Source organism: Nycticebus coucang, chromosome 3 (genome assembly GCF_027406575.1).
Source record: "Nycticebus coucang isolate mNycCou1 chromosome 3, mNycCou1.pri, whole genome shotgun sequence".
In the NCBI taxonomy this organism is placed as follows: domain Eukaryota; kingdom Metazoa; phylum Chordata; class Mammalia; order Primates; family Lorisidae; genus Nycticebus; species Nycticebus coucang.
In genome coordinates this window covers 61,609,674-61,623,307 of record NC_069782.1, presented here as the reverse complement: position 1 = coordinate 61,623,307, position 13,634 = coordinate 61,609,674, and the positions used below count along the sequence as shown (strand labels likewise).

Below are 13,634 nucleotides of genomic sequence, written 5' to 3'. Positions count from 1 at the left end.
GCCTCCCACAATGCTGGGAGTATAGGCGTGACAACTGCGCCCACACAAGAGATTTTCTTAATGAATGATCTGTGGGGCCAACTCTTCACAGGTGCCTGAGGCTATGATTTTCCTTTCACAGAACTGAGCCAGGTGGAGAGAACAGCAAGGGAGGAATGAGTTTGGCAAGTTCAAGGAACGGAAAGGAGACCCATTAGGCTAGCACAAAGTGAAGGCAGGGGGATGGGAAATCAGGGATCAGTTTCCTCAACAGTAAAATGGGATAATAAAGTCATTGGGATGCTTGAGAGAGTTGCCATGCACAAAGGGCCTGCCTATTGAAGCTTACAGTTTCAGCCACAGCAACACATTAGCACCTGTTCACAGGATGCCTGGACATGTACCCACAGATGCTACTCTAGGGCAAAAGAGGGTACACCAAGAGACCTGTATCCAGTGTCACCTCAGGACATGCTCTACTAACCTCTGAACACAATCACAGAGCCCCCCCCCCGCCCCAGCATCCCCAGGTGCTAATCCAACCCCCTCCCTCTACCCTCGGGCACCACAGACATCCTGAAGTCTGTCCTGATCATCTTCGTGATGGGCGGTCCAGGCAGTGGAAAAGGAACACAGTGCAAGTATATGGCCACCAAGTATGGTCTCTGCCATGTGGGGCTGGGCCAGCTGCTGCGTCAGGAGGCCCAGAGAGGCACCCAGCGGGGCCGGCAGATCCATGACTTCATGCTGCAGGGACTCTTGGTGCCCACGGTGAGAGCTCACGGGTGGTGGGGAGGGGAAGAAGAGGGGCCATGGGAACAGGCCATGCAGCAAGACCTCAGCTCCTGGCTTGGCCATTGCTTTGTTAGAGTGAGCCTCTATTTTCCTGTATGTAAAATGGGGAGACCACAACAAAAGGCTGTAGAGAGGTTTGGATGACATTGCCCCTATAAAGCATTAGGCAGACTGCCTGGCACTTAAGAACCACCCTGTATAATTAGCTAGTGTTTATTCCCTTCATGACTCTGCAAGTATCACTGAGCTCTTTTGAATCTGCTTCCTCACCTGTAAAATGGAGGGAACCTCGGTACCTCATAATACTGAGGTGATGATTAGATGACACGCAAAACCCCCAGCTTCTGGTAGGTATCCCCCGCCAGTAAACCATTGGTCTCTAGTTCTCAGCAGTGGTCTCCCTAGACCAGGCGTCCTCAAACTTTTTAAACAGGGGGCCAGTTCACTGTCCCTCTGACTGCTGGAGGGCTGGACTATAGTTAAAAAAAAAAACAACTATGAACAAATTTCTATGCACACTGCACATATCTTATTTTGAAGTAAAAAAACAAAACGTGAACAAATACAATCACACCGCCTCATGTGGCCCGTGGGCTGCAGTTTGAGGACCCCTGCACTGGACCATCAGAGCAGACTCAGAATCCAGGTGCTGAGCAGGACATTGTCACCCTGTCTTTTTTTTTTTTTTTTGCTGAGACAGTCTCAAGCTGTCACCCTGGGCAGAGTGCTGTGGCGTCACAGCTCACAGCAACCTCAAACTCTTGGGCTAAGCAATTCTCTTGCCTGAGCCTTCCAAGCAGCTGGGACTACAAGCACCTGCCACAATGCCTGGCTATTTTTTTTGTTGCAGTTATTATTTTAGCAGGCCTGGGCCGGGTTCAAACCTGCTTGCTTCAGTGTATGTGGTTGGCACTCTAACCACTGAGCTATGGGCACTGAGCCTGTCACCCTGTCTTCACTTGAGGTCCAGACTGAGGAGGCAAGCTTGCTAGGGTGACCCTCATAGAAACTGGTCACCCCAGGGTGAGGGTCATGGTAAGATGTGGGTCTTAGGTGCTGAATCCACCTGCTTCCTTCCCAGGGCATCATCCTAGATATGGTCAGTGACAACATGTTGTCCCACCCGGAATGCCAGGGCTTTCTCATCGACGGCTTTCCCCGGGAGCTGAAACAGGCCCAGGAATTTGAGCGTATCGTGAGTGGCCCCAAAGTGTGTGTGTGTGTGCGCATGCCTGCATGCATGTGTCAAGGTGCAAAGCCCATCCCTCCCTCACAACCTTGGGTAAGCCTGCACTGCTTGGAGAGCAGAGGGGTTGAGACTCCAGGGAGGTTCTGAGAGGAAAATGCAGTGTTTTGTTATCAAGGGACAGTCAAGGTGTTGGAATCTTCTGGAACCCAGGTAAAGAGATAACAAGCTCTTTGGGGGCAAGGAGGAAGTTATTTTATTATCTTTATGCCTTATTCCCAGCACCTGGGAGATGAACAATTCACCCCCTTAGTAGCAGGTGGGTTCCGCCTCTTCTCTAGGCCATAGAGAGGGAATACATAGCACAGTTGCTCATTCATCTGTTTATTTAACCTCCCAACTGCCCATCCCTGAACTTCTTAGAATAAGAATTGTCCTTGAGTGTGGGGGTGGTACAGAGTTCATAAGACACAGTCCCTGCTCTTAACAAAGACATTTCTGGGATCATTAAGTGCAATGAAAGACAGAAACACATGGGCGGCACCTGTGGCTCAAGGGGTAGGGCGCCAGTCCCATATGCCAGAGGTGGCAGGTTCAAACCCAGCCCCGGCCAAAAAAAAAAACAAACAAAAAAAGAAAGACAGAAACACAATAAAGTTCTGGAAGAATAGGAGTGGGCGATTTCAGATTGTGTGGTCCAAGTGGTGACATGGAGACATTGGAACACTGAGTAGAGGGGGAGGGGCTGGCACTGAACAAGTTGTAGTGAATATGAATTTCTTCAGGTTATCTGTTTTTCTTTTATCCTGTTGGTTGGTTTTATTTATATTGCCATTTTAGGAAATACTCCTCCCCTCCCTTCCTTTCTTTTTTTTTAATTTTTTTTTAAATTTTTAATTTCAGTGTGTTTGTTCATTCTTCTTTTGTTTGAAGTACTCCTTTTTGTTGATTTTCTTCTTTCTCCTGCGGTGCTGGCTGTTTTTGATGTTGTTGGTAGAGACGGGGTCTTACTCTAGCTGACTGCTGCTCATATGGGTCTTGAACCTCTGAGCTCAGGCAATCCACCTGCCTCGGCCTCCCACAGCGCTGGGACTACAGGCGTGAGCCACCACGCCCGGCCTCCTTTCTTTTTTTAAGAGACAGGATTGCCCAGGCTGGAATGCAGTGGCATCATCATAGCTCACTGCAGCCTTGAGCTCCTCGGCTCAAGTGATACTCCTGCCTCACCCTTTCCAATAGCTAAGACTACAGTAGCTTGGTGTGCACCACCAAACCTGGCTAATTTTTCTATTTTTTGTAGAGATGGGTGGGCGTGTCTTGCTATGTTGCCCTGGCTGGTCTCAAACTCCTGGCCTTAAGCAATCCTCCTGCCTTGGCCTCCCAGAGTGCTGGGATTACCGGGTCGCACCACTGAATCCAGGCCAGGTTAATTTTAAACCTCCCTATGGACTTCGGGTGGGGTGGGGATCATTCCCATTCCGTTTTGAGTGGTTAGACAGGGAACAAGAAACTGCAGGCTGTAGGCCTTCTAGGTTTTTCTGGGACTTGCTGGATCCCAGTGAAAATCCCTTTCGAAGAAGTCCTGGCACTTTGATAGAATCCAGAGGTCTAGCGGTCTCGGTGCAGTCAGCTTAAAAAGGGGTTGGTTCGTGGGCGCCCTCTCCCGGCCCCGGCGTTCCCCACGGGCAGAGGCCGGGCCAATTCCCTGCTCTGCGGACCTCACCCCCAGGCCTGGACGGTAGCGGATGCCCCCGCGGGTGGGTTCCACATGTGGCCGCGAAGTCTCAGAACAAAAGCTGCAAATCCCGAACCGCCCGGGGACCCGTCTGGTACACCGTCAACCTGTTGGGCTTGGACTGTGCGGTGCTTCACTTCTCCTTTTTTGGATTCTTGGCCAGCGTTCAACAATAGGAGCTGACATATCAACCCCGCCAGCTTTTCTCGAAAACCGACTGACTTGGCAGCGGGGGGTGGGGGGGCCTGCAGGTCCCCATGGCAACAGCAGCGTGCGCGCTGTCCGAGCTTTCACCCAGCCCGCGCAGCTCCGGGTGCTCCGCACCAACGCGCTCAATCTAACAGAACGTAACAGGCGCTCGCAGCGGGACCAGAGGGCTGGCCCGGGGTCTCACCCCTTAGGCGGCGGAGCCCAGGCAGCCTTACTTTCAGGTCCCTGATTGTTAACCCCTACGCCGTGAGATGGTCGGAGGGGTGTGCCTTCTGCGCCTCCCGGGCACGCCAGGCAGGCAGTTGAGTTTGTGGCGGTCCCTGCGGTAGAGTCTGCAGAGGTGTCGTGTGGCGCGGACGATGTTTAAATGGTATCTAAGAATTAATGTTAATCCTGTCAGATGTGGTGACGGCATTCTGGATGAGCGAGGAAACGCCAGTAACGGGATCTGGGATGTGCTTGAAAATACAGAACCAGCAATAGCGGTAGGACGTTTAGGCCCAGATACAGCCAGTGTGGCCAAACCGCGATTGTGGTTCAACCTGGGCGTCCAGGGATCGCCCCCGAGTGCATGCATTTGTAATGTTTCCTCACAGACATACTAAAGGCTTCCTTGTTGGCGTTTCCATTCGGAGCGCCGGCGTGCTCAGAGGCTGCAGACACTGCCCGCTCCTGGTGAGGGTGGTGGTGGTGATGTGAGCGTCTCTCCCAGGCTTCCCCACCAAAGTCACTGGTTGACTTCAGTCTGTGTGTTTCCCACCTCTGCATACTATTGCCAAGTATTTAGGACTTGGAATTCCATTAACTTTCTTTTTCTACTTAACTTTTTTTTTTTTTGTAGAGAACAGTCTCACTATGTCATCCTTGGTAGAGTGCTCTGGCGTCACAGCTCACAGCAACCTCCAACTCCTGGGCTTAGGCGATTCTCTTGCCTCAGCTTCCCAACTAGCTGGGACCACAGGCGCCTGCCACAACACCCAGCTATTTTTGTTGTTGTTGTTGCAGTATTGTGCAGTTTGCCCAGGGCCAGGTTTGAACCCGCCACCCTCCGTATATGGGGCCGGTGCCCTACCCACTGAGCCACAGGAGCCGCCCAACTTTTTTTTTTTTTTTGATACAGAGTCTCACTATGTTGCCCTCCGTAGAGTACTATGAACATCACAGCTCACAGCAACCTCAAACTCTGGGCTTATGCAATTCTCTTGGCTCAGCCTCCCAAGTAGCTCGGGCTATAGGCACCTGACTATTGTTGTTGTTGTAGTTGTTTGGCAGGCCCACTGGGTTCAAACCCGCCAGCCCCAGTATATGTGGCCAGCGTCCTAACCACTGAGCTACAAGCGCCGAATCTTAACTGTTTTTTTTTTTTTGTAGAGACAGAGTCTCACTTTATGGCCCTCGGTAGAGTGCCGTGGCATCACACAGCTCACAGCAACCTCCAACTCCCAGGCTTAAGCGATTCTCTTACCTCAGCCTCCCGAGTAGCTGGGACCACAGGCGCCCGCCACAACGCCCGGCTATTTTTTTTTTTTTGTTGTTTGCAGTTCAGCCGGGGCCGGGTTTGAACCCGCCACCCTGGGTATATGGGGCCGGCGCCCCACCGACTGAGCCACAGGCGCCGCCCACCTTAACTGTTTTTTAAAAGACAAAGATATCAGTTTGGTTGATGGAAAGTTAATGTCACCTGCCATGCAGGTAACTGTACAAATAAATACATACCATTGTCTATTTCCTGATTTTGATGTTGGATGACCATCCGGACATCCCCATTATGGGACCTGGGCAAAGGGTCCTCTCATTGGACCCACTGGGGCCTCTCTATTCTCTCTGAGAATATTTGCTGTGACTCTATAATTAATAAAAACTTTTTAATGTATATTTTATCACAATTTTTTAAAATTAATTTTTATTTTTTTTAGACAGAGTCTCATCCTCATTTGAGTGCTATGGCATCATAGCTTACAACAACCTCAAACTCTTGGGTTCAAGTGATTGTCTTGCCTCAGCCTCCCAGATAGCTGGGACTACAGGCACCCACCAGAGTACCCAGCTATTTTTTAGAGGCGGGGTCTTGCTCTTGCTCAGGTTGACCTTGAACTTGTGAGCTCAGGGAATCTGCTCACCTTGGCCTCCCATGTGCTAGGATTACAGGCATGAGCCATCACGCCCAGCAAGGCTTGGCTATTTTTTAGAGATGAGGTCTCACTGTAGCTCAGGCTGGTCTCAAACTCCTGAGTTCGAGTGATCTACCCACCTCGGCCTCCTAAGAGTGCTAGGATTACAGGTGTGAGCCACTGTGCCTGGCGATAAAAATAAAAATTAAAATACATAAGTATTGGTTGGATACTGTGGCTCATTCCTGTGATCTTAGCACTTTGGGAGGCAGAGGTAGGAAGATCATTTGAGCCTAGGAGTTCGAGACCAGCCTGAGCAAGAACAAGACCCCATCACTACAAAAAACTTAAAAAATTATCCAGATATAGCGATTATCTGGGTGTAGTAATCCTAGAAGCAGAAGGATTGCCAGGATTTTGAAACCAGGCTGGGCAACATTGCAAGACCTCATTTCTACAAATTTTTTTTTTTTTTTTGTAGAGACAGAGTCTCACTTTATGGCCCTCGATAGAGTGCCGTGGCCTCACATGGCTCACAGCAACCTCCAACTCCTGGGCTCAAGCGATTCTCTTGCCTCAGCCTCCTGAGCAGCTGGGACTACAGGCGCCCGCCACAACGCCCGGCTATTTTTTGGTTGCAGTTTGGCCGGGGCTGGGTTTGAACCCGCCACCCTCGGTATATGGGGCCGGCGCCTTACCGACTGAGCCACAGGCGCCGCCCATATATTAGCATTTTTCTTTTTTTTTTTTTTGTAGAGACAGAGTCTCACTTTATGGCCCTCGGTAGAGTGCCGTGGCCTCACACAGCTCACAGCAACCTCCAACTCCTGGGCTTAAGGCGATTCTCTTGCCTCAGCCTCCCGAGCAGCTGGGACTACAGGCACCCGCCACAACGCCCGGCTATTTTTTGGTCGCAGTTTGGCCGGGGCCGGGTTTGAACCCGCCACCCTTGGTATATGGGGCTGGCGCCTTATGGACTGAGCCACAGGCGCCCATTTCTACAAAAAATTTAAAGATTTAACTAAGCGGCTTGGCACCTGTGGCTCAAGTGGCTAAGGCGCCAGTCACATACACCTAAGCTGGCGGGTTCGAATCCAGCCTGGGCCTGCCAAACAACAATGATGGCTGTAACCAAAAAATAGCCAGGTGTTGTGACAGGTGCCTATAGACTCAGCTACTTGGGAGGCTGAGGCAGGAGAATCGTTTGAGCCTAGGAGTTGGAGGTTGCTGTGAGCTGTGATGCCACAGCACTCTACCCAGGGGGACGGCTTGAGGCTCTGTCTCAAAAAAAAAAAAAAAATTTAACCAAGTGTGATGGCACTTGTCTGTAGTCTCAGCTACTCAGGGGGGTGAAGCAGCAGGATGGCTTGAACCCAGGAGTTTGAGGTTGCTGTGAGCTATGGAGACACCACTGCACTGTAGCCTGGGGCAACAGAGTGAGACTCTGTCAAAAAGGAGGGAAGGAAGGAAGGAAGGGAGGGAGGCAGAGAGGGAGAGAGGGAGGAAGGAAAGGAAAGAAGAAGGAAAGGGGGTGGAAATGCTGTGAGGCTAAACTTAGGTGTCAAATGAGGTCCATGCCTTATACCCGAAGGGCAAGGACACAGAGTCTCACTATAGTTCTCTCCTAATCCAGTTGTGGCCACCCTCCTTGCCTGGGACTCGTTGGCAGTTGTCCTAGACAAAGTTCCACATTTGGGATTTGTGCATGTGCTGCCTTCTGGTATCATTTAACTTATTCCTCTTTCCCTCCTTTCTCTCTCACACTGAAGGATAACTACTGGATTACTCAGATTCAGATTCAGTATTTATTTATTTATTTATTTTTTTGTAGAGACAGAGTTTCACTTTATTGCCCTCGGTAGAGTGCCGTGGCATCACACAGCTCACACAACCTCCAACTCCTAGGCTTAGGCGATTCTCCTGCCTCAGCCTCCCGAGTAGCTGGGACTACAGGCGCCCGCTACAACGCCCAGCTATTTTTTTGTTGTAGTTTGGCCGGGGCTGGGTTTGAATCCGCCACCCTCGGCATATGGGGCCGGCGCCCTGCTCACTGATTCAGTAGTTTTTTCCCATTCATAACATTTAGTTTATATTTCTTTTTTTTTTTTTATTTTATTTTATTTTATTTATTTATTTATTTTTTTATTGTTGGGGATTCATTGAGGGTACAATAAGCCAGTTACACTGATTGCAATTGTTAGGTAAAGTCCCTCTTGCAATCATGTCTTGCCCCCATAAAGTGTGACACACACTAAGGCCCCACCCTCTTCCCTCCATCCCTCTTTCTGCTTCCCCCCCCATAAACTTAATTGTCATTAATTGTCCTCATATCAAGATTGAGTACATAGGATTCATGCTTCTCCATTCTTGTGATGCTTTACTAAGAATAATGTCTTCCAGTTCCATCCAGGTTAATACGAAGGATGTAAAGTCTCCATTTTTTTTAATAGCTGAATAGTATTCCATGGTATACATATACCACAGCTTGTTAATCCATTCCTGGGTTGGTGGGCATTTAGGCTGTTTCCACATTTTGGCAATGGTAAATTGAGCTGCCATAAACAGTCTAGTACAAGTGTCCTTATGATAAAAGGATTTTTTTCCTTCTGGGTAGATGCCCAGTAATGGGATTGCAGGATCGAATGGGAGGTCTAGGTTGAGTGCTTTGAGGTTTCTCCATACTTCCTTCCAGAAAGGTTGTACTAGTTTGCAGTCCCACCAGCAGTGTAAAAGTGTTCCCTTCTCTCCACATCCACGCCAGCATCTGCAGTTTTGAGATTTTGTGATGTGGGCCATTCTCACTGGGGTTAGATGATATCTCAGGGTTGTTTTGATTTGCATTTCTCTAATATATAGAGATGATGAACATTTTTTCATATGTTTGTTAGCCATTCGTCTGTCATCTTTAGAGAAAGTTCTATTCATGTCTCTTGCCCATTGATATAAGGGATTGTTGGCTTTTTTCATGTGGATTAATTTGAGTTCTCTATAGATCCTGGTTATCAAGCTTTTGTCTGATTGAAAATATGCAAATATCCTTTCCCATTGTGTAGGTTGTCTCTTTGCTTTGGTTATTGTGTCCTTAGCTGTACAGAAGCTTTTCAGTTTAATGAAGTCCCATTTGTTTATTTTTGATGTTGTTGCAATTGCCATGGCAGTCTTCTTCATGAAGTCTTCCCCCAGGCCAATATCTTCCAGTGTTTTTCCTATGCTTTCTTTGAGGATTTTTATTGTTTCATGCCTTAAATTTAAGTCCTTTATCCATCTTGAATCAATTTTTGTGAGTGGGGAAAGGTGTGGGTCCAGTTTCAGTCTTTTACATGTAGACATCCAGTTCTCCCAACACCATTTATTGAATAGGGAGTCTTTCCCCCAAGGTAAGTTCTTGTTTGGTTTATCAAAGATTAGGTGGTTGTAAGATGTTAGTTTCATTTCTTGGTGTTCAATTCGATTCCAAGTGTCTATGTCTCTGTTTTTGTGCCAGTACCATGCTGTCTTGACCACTATGGCTTTGTAGTACAGACTAAAATCTGGTATACTGACGCCCCCAGCTTTATTTTTGTTACTAAGAACTGCCTTAGCTATACGGGGTTTTTTCCGGTTCCATACAAAACGCAGAATCATTTTTTCCAAATCTTGAAAGTACGATGTAGATACTTTGATAGGAATGGCATTGAATAGGTAGATAGCTTTGGGAAGTATAGACATTTTAACAATGTTGATTCTTCCCATCCATGAGCATGGTATGTTCTTCCATTTGTTAATATCCTCTGCTATTTCCTTTCTGAGGATTTCATAGTTTTCTTTATAGAGGTCCTTCACCTCCTTCGTTAGGTATATTCCTAGGTATTTCATTTTCTTTGAAACTATGGTGAAGGGAGTTGTGTCCTTAATTAGCTTCTCATCTTGACTGTTATTGGTGTATACAAAAGCTACTGACTTGTGGACATTGATTTTATATCCTGAAACATTACTGTATTTTCTGATGACTTCTAGGAGTCTTGTGGTTGAGTCTTTGGGGTTCTCTAAGTATAAGATCATGTCGTCAGCAAAGAGGGAGAGTTTGACCTCCTCTGCTCCCATTTGGATTCCCTTTATTTCCTTGTCTTGCCTAATTGTATTGGCTAGAACTTCCAGCACTACGTTGAATAGTAAAGGTGACAGAGGACACCCTTGTCTGGTTCCAGTTCTAAGAGGAAAAGCTTTCAGTTTTACTCCATTCAGTAAAATATTGGCTGTGGGTTTGTCATAGATAGCTTCAATCAGTTTTAGAAATGTGCCACCTATGCCTATACTCTTCAGAGTTCTAATTAGAAAAGGATGCTGGATTTTATCAAATGCTTTTTCTGCATCTATTGAGAGGATCATGTGATCTTTATTTTTGCCTCTGTTAATATGGTGGATAACGTTTATAGACTTGCGTATGTTAAACCAGCCTTGCATCCCTGGGATGAAGCCTACTTGATCATGATGAATGACTTTTTTGATGATGAGCTGTAGTCTATTGGCGAGGATTTTGTTGAGAATTTTTGCGTCTATGTTCATGAGTGAGATTGGTCTGAAATTCTCCTTTTTGTTTGGGTCTTTTCCTGGTTTTGGTATCAGGGTGATGTTTGCTTCATAGAATGTGTTGGGGAAGATTCCTTCTTCCTCAGTTTTTTGGAATAATTTCTGCAGTACAGGAATAAGCTCTTCCTTGAAGGTTTGATAGAATTCTGGAGTGAAGCCATCTGGACCAGGGCATTTTTTAGTTGGAAGTTTTTTTATTGTTTCTTTGATCTCAGTGCTTGAAATTGGTCTGTTCAGGAGGTCTATTTCTTCCTGGCTAAGTCTAGGGAGAGGGTGTGATTCCAAATATTGATCCATTTCCTTCACATTGTCAAATTTCTGGGCATAGAGTTTCTGGTAGTATTCAGAGATGATCTCTTGTATCTCTGTGGGATCAGTTGTTATTTCCCCTTTATCGTTTCTGATTGAGGTTATTAGAGATTTTACTTTTCTATTTCTAGTTAGTCTGGCTAATGGTTTATCTATTTTATTTATTTTTTCAAAAAACCAACTCCTTGTTTCATTAATCTTCTGAATGATTCTTTTGTTTTCAATTTCATTGATCTCTGATTTGATTTTGGATATTTCTTTTCTTCTACTGAGTTTAGGCTTAGATTGTTCTTCTTTTTCCAATTCCATAAGATCTCTTGTGAGATTGTTGATGTGCTCTCTTTCTGTTTTTCGAATGTAGGCATCTAAAGCGATGAATTTTCCTCTCAAAACTGCTTTTGCAGTATCCCACAGGTTTTGGTAGCTTGTGTCTTCATTGTTGTTATGCTCAAGGAAGTTAATGATTTCCTGTTTTATTTCTTCCTTCACCCATCTGTTATTCAACAGAAGATTGTTTAATTTCCATGCCTTTGGGTGGGCTTGAGCATTTTTGTTAGAGTTGAGTTCCACCTTTAGTGCCTTATGGTCTGAAAAGATACAAGGTAAAATTTCAATTCTTCTGATTCTGTTGATATTTGTTTTGTGTCCCAGGATATGATCAATTTTGGAGAATGTTCCATGGGGTGATGAGAAGAATGTATATTCTTTATCTTTGGGGTGGAGTGTTCTATATGCATCTATCAAGCATAGTTGTTCTAGGGTCTCATTTAAATCTCTTACATCTTTGTTTAATTTCTGTTTAGAGGATCTGTCCAGCTCTGTAAGAGGTGTGTTAAAGTCCCCTGTTATGATGGTATTATCAGATATCATATTGCTCAGACTGAGTAAGGTCTGCTTCAAGAATCTGGGAGCATTTAAATTGGGTGCATAAATATTTAGAATGGAAATGTCTTCTTGTTGTAGTTTTCCCTTGACCAATATAAAGTGACCATCTTTGTCTTTTTTGACTTTAGTTGCTTTAAATCCACATGTATCTGAAAATAAGATTGCAACTCCTCTTTTCTTCTGAATTCCGTTTGCCTGAAAAATTGTCTTCCAACCCTTGACTCGGAGCTTTAATTTGTCTTTTGAGGCCAGGTGTGTTTCTTGCAGACAGCAAATGGATGGCTTGTGTTTTTTAATCCAGTCAGCCAATCTATGTCTCTTCAGTGGGGAATTCAAGCCATTAACATTTATTGAGATAATTGATAAGTGTGGTAGTATTCTATTCATCTTATTTGGTGAGAGTCCATTGCTTAATTTTATCTTTTGCATCAGTGTGGAGGTTAGGTTTTGTCCTTTGATTTCTGAGTTCTTACTTTGCTGCTGATCCATTGTGGTGGTCAGTGTGCAGAACAGGTTGAAGTATTTCCTGTAGAGCTGGTCTTGTTGTGGCGAATTTCCTCAATGTTTGTATATCCGTAAATGATTTGATTTCTCCGTCAATTCTGAAGCTTAGCTTAGCAGGGTACAGAATTCTGGGCTGAAAATTGTTCTGTTTAAGTAGATTAAAGGTAGATGACCATTGTCTTCTTGCTTGGAAAGTTTCATTAGAGAAGTCTGCGGTCACTCTGATGGATTTGCCCCTGTAGGTCAACTGGCGCTTACTCCTGGCAGCTTGCAGAATCTTTTCTTTTGTCTTGACTTTGGACAGGTTCATCACAATGTGTCTTGGAGAAGCTCGGTTAGAGTTGAGGCGACCTGGGGTCCGATATCCCTCTGAAAGCAGTGTGTCAGACTCTTTGGTGATGTTTGGGAAATTTTCTTTTATAATATTCTCTAGTATGGCTTCCATTCCTCTGGGGCATTCTTCTTCCCCTTCTGGAATTCCTATAACTCGTATGTTGGAACGCTTCATAAAGTCCCATAATTCTGACAGTGAACGTTCTGCTTTCTCTCTCTTCTTTTCTGCCTCTTTTACTGTCTGAGTTATCTCAAGAACTTTGTCTTCTACCTCTGAAATTCTTTCTTCTGCATGGTCTAACCTGTTGCTGATACTTTCCATTGTATCTTTAAGTTCCCTAATTGACTGTTTCAGTTCCTTCAGGTCTGCTATATCCTTTTTATATTCTTCATATCGTTCATCTCTTATTTGATTCTGTTTTTGGATTTCCTTTTGGTTATTTTCCACTTTATTAGCAATTTCCTTCATTGTTTCCATCATTTCTTTCATTGTTTTCAACATGTGTATTCTAAATTCCCTTTCTGTCATTCCTAACATTTCTATACTGGTGGAATCATCTGCAGTAGCTACCTCATGGTCCCTTGGTGGGGTTGTTCTAGACTGGTTCTTCATGTTGCCTGGAGTTTTCTGCTGATTCTTCCTCATGAGTGATTTCTTTTATCTGTTTCCTTGCCCTAATTTTCCTTTCACTTCCTCTTGCTCTTTAAGTTCTTGTGCCTGTGGAAGTTGTGGGCGGGTTTAGACGGATTGAACACACGCGACCACTTGCCGGCTTTCCACTGTTTTAGTCCTCCTCTTGGGGTCCAGAAGTCTCTCGCTGACTCCCTGTATTTTCATAGGAGTGATGATAGGCAGTTCCCACCAGCCAGAGATGCCTGGAGTCCTATCTCCCCAGACTCACGGTGCCCAGATGCAAGGAAGCTGTTACTCGGCTGCCATCTAGTTTATATTTCTAAAAGATGAAGCCTTTTGTAAAAATCATAGCACTTCCTAAAGAATAAAGCTAGCTCTTTACTA

General features: G+C 45.6%; 1 protein-coding gene across 1 annotated transcript; it reads left to right on the top strand.

Moving 5' to 3' along the window:
- The first annotated feature begins 579 nt into the window (after positions 1–579).
- LOC128580577 (adenylate kinase isoenzyme 1-like) lies at positions 580–2,113 on the top strand. Its single transcript, XM_053582593.1, has 2 exons — positions 580–750; positions 1,856–2,113. The coding sequence occupies exons 1-2, from the start codon at positions 583–585 to the stop codon at positions 2,108–2,110; spliced, it is 423 nt and encodes a 140-aa protein (XP_053438568.1). The 5' UTR covers positions 580–582; the 3' UTR covers positions 2,111–2,113.
- The last annotated feature ends 11,521 nt before the right edge of the window (positions 2,114–13,634 follow it).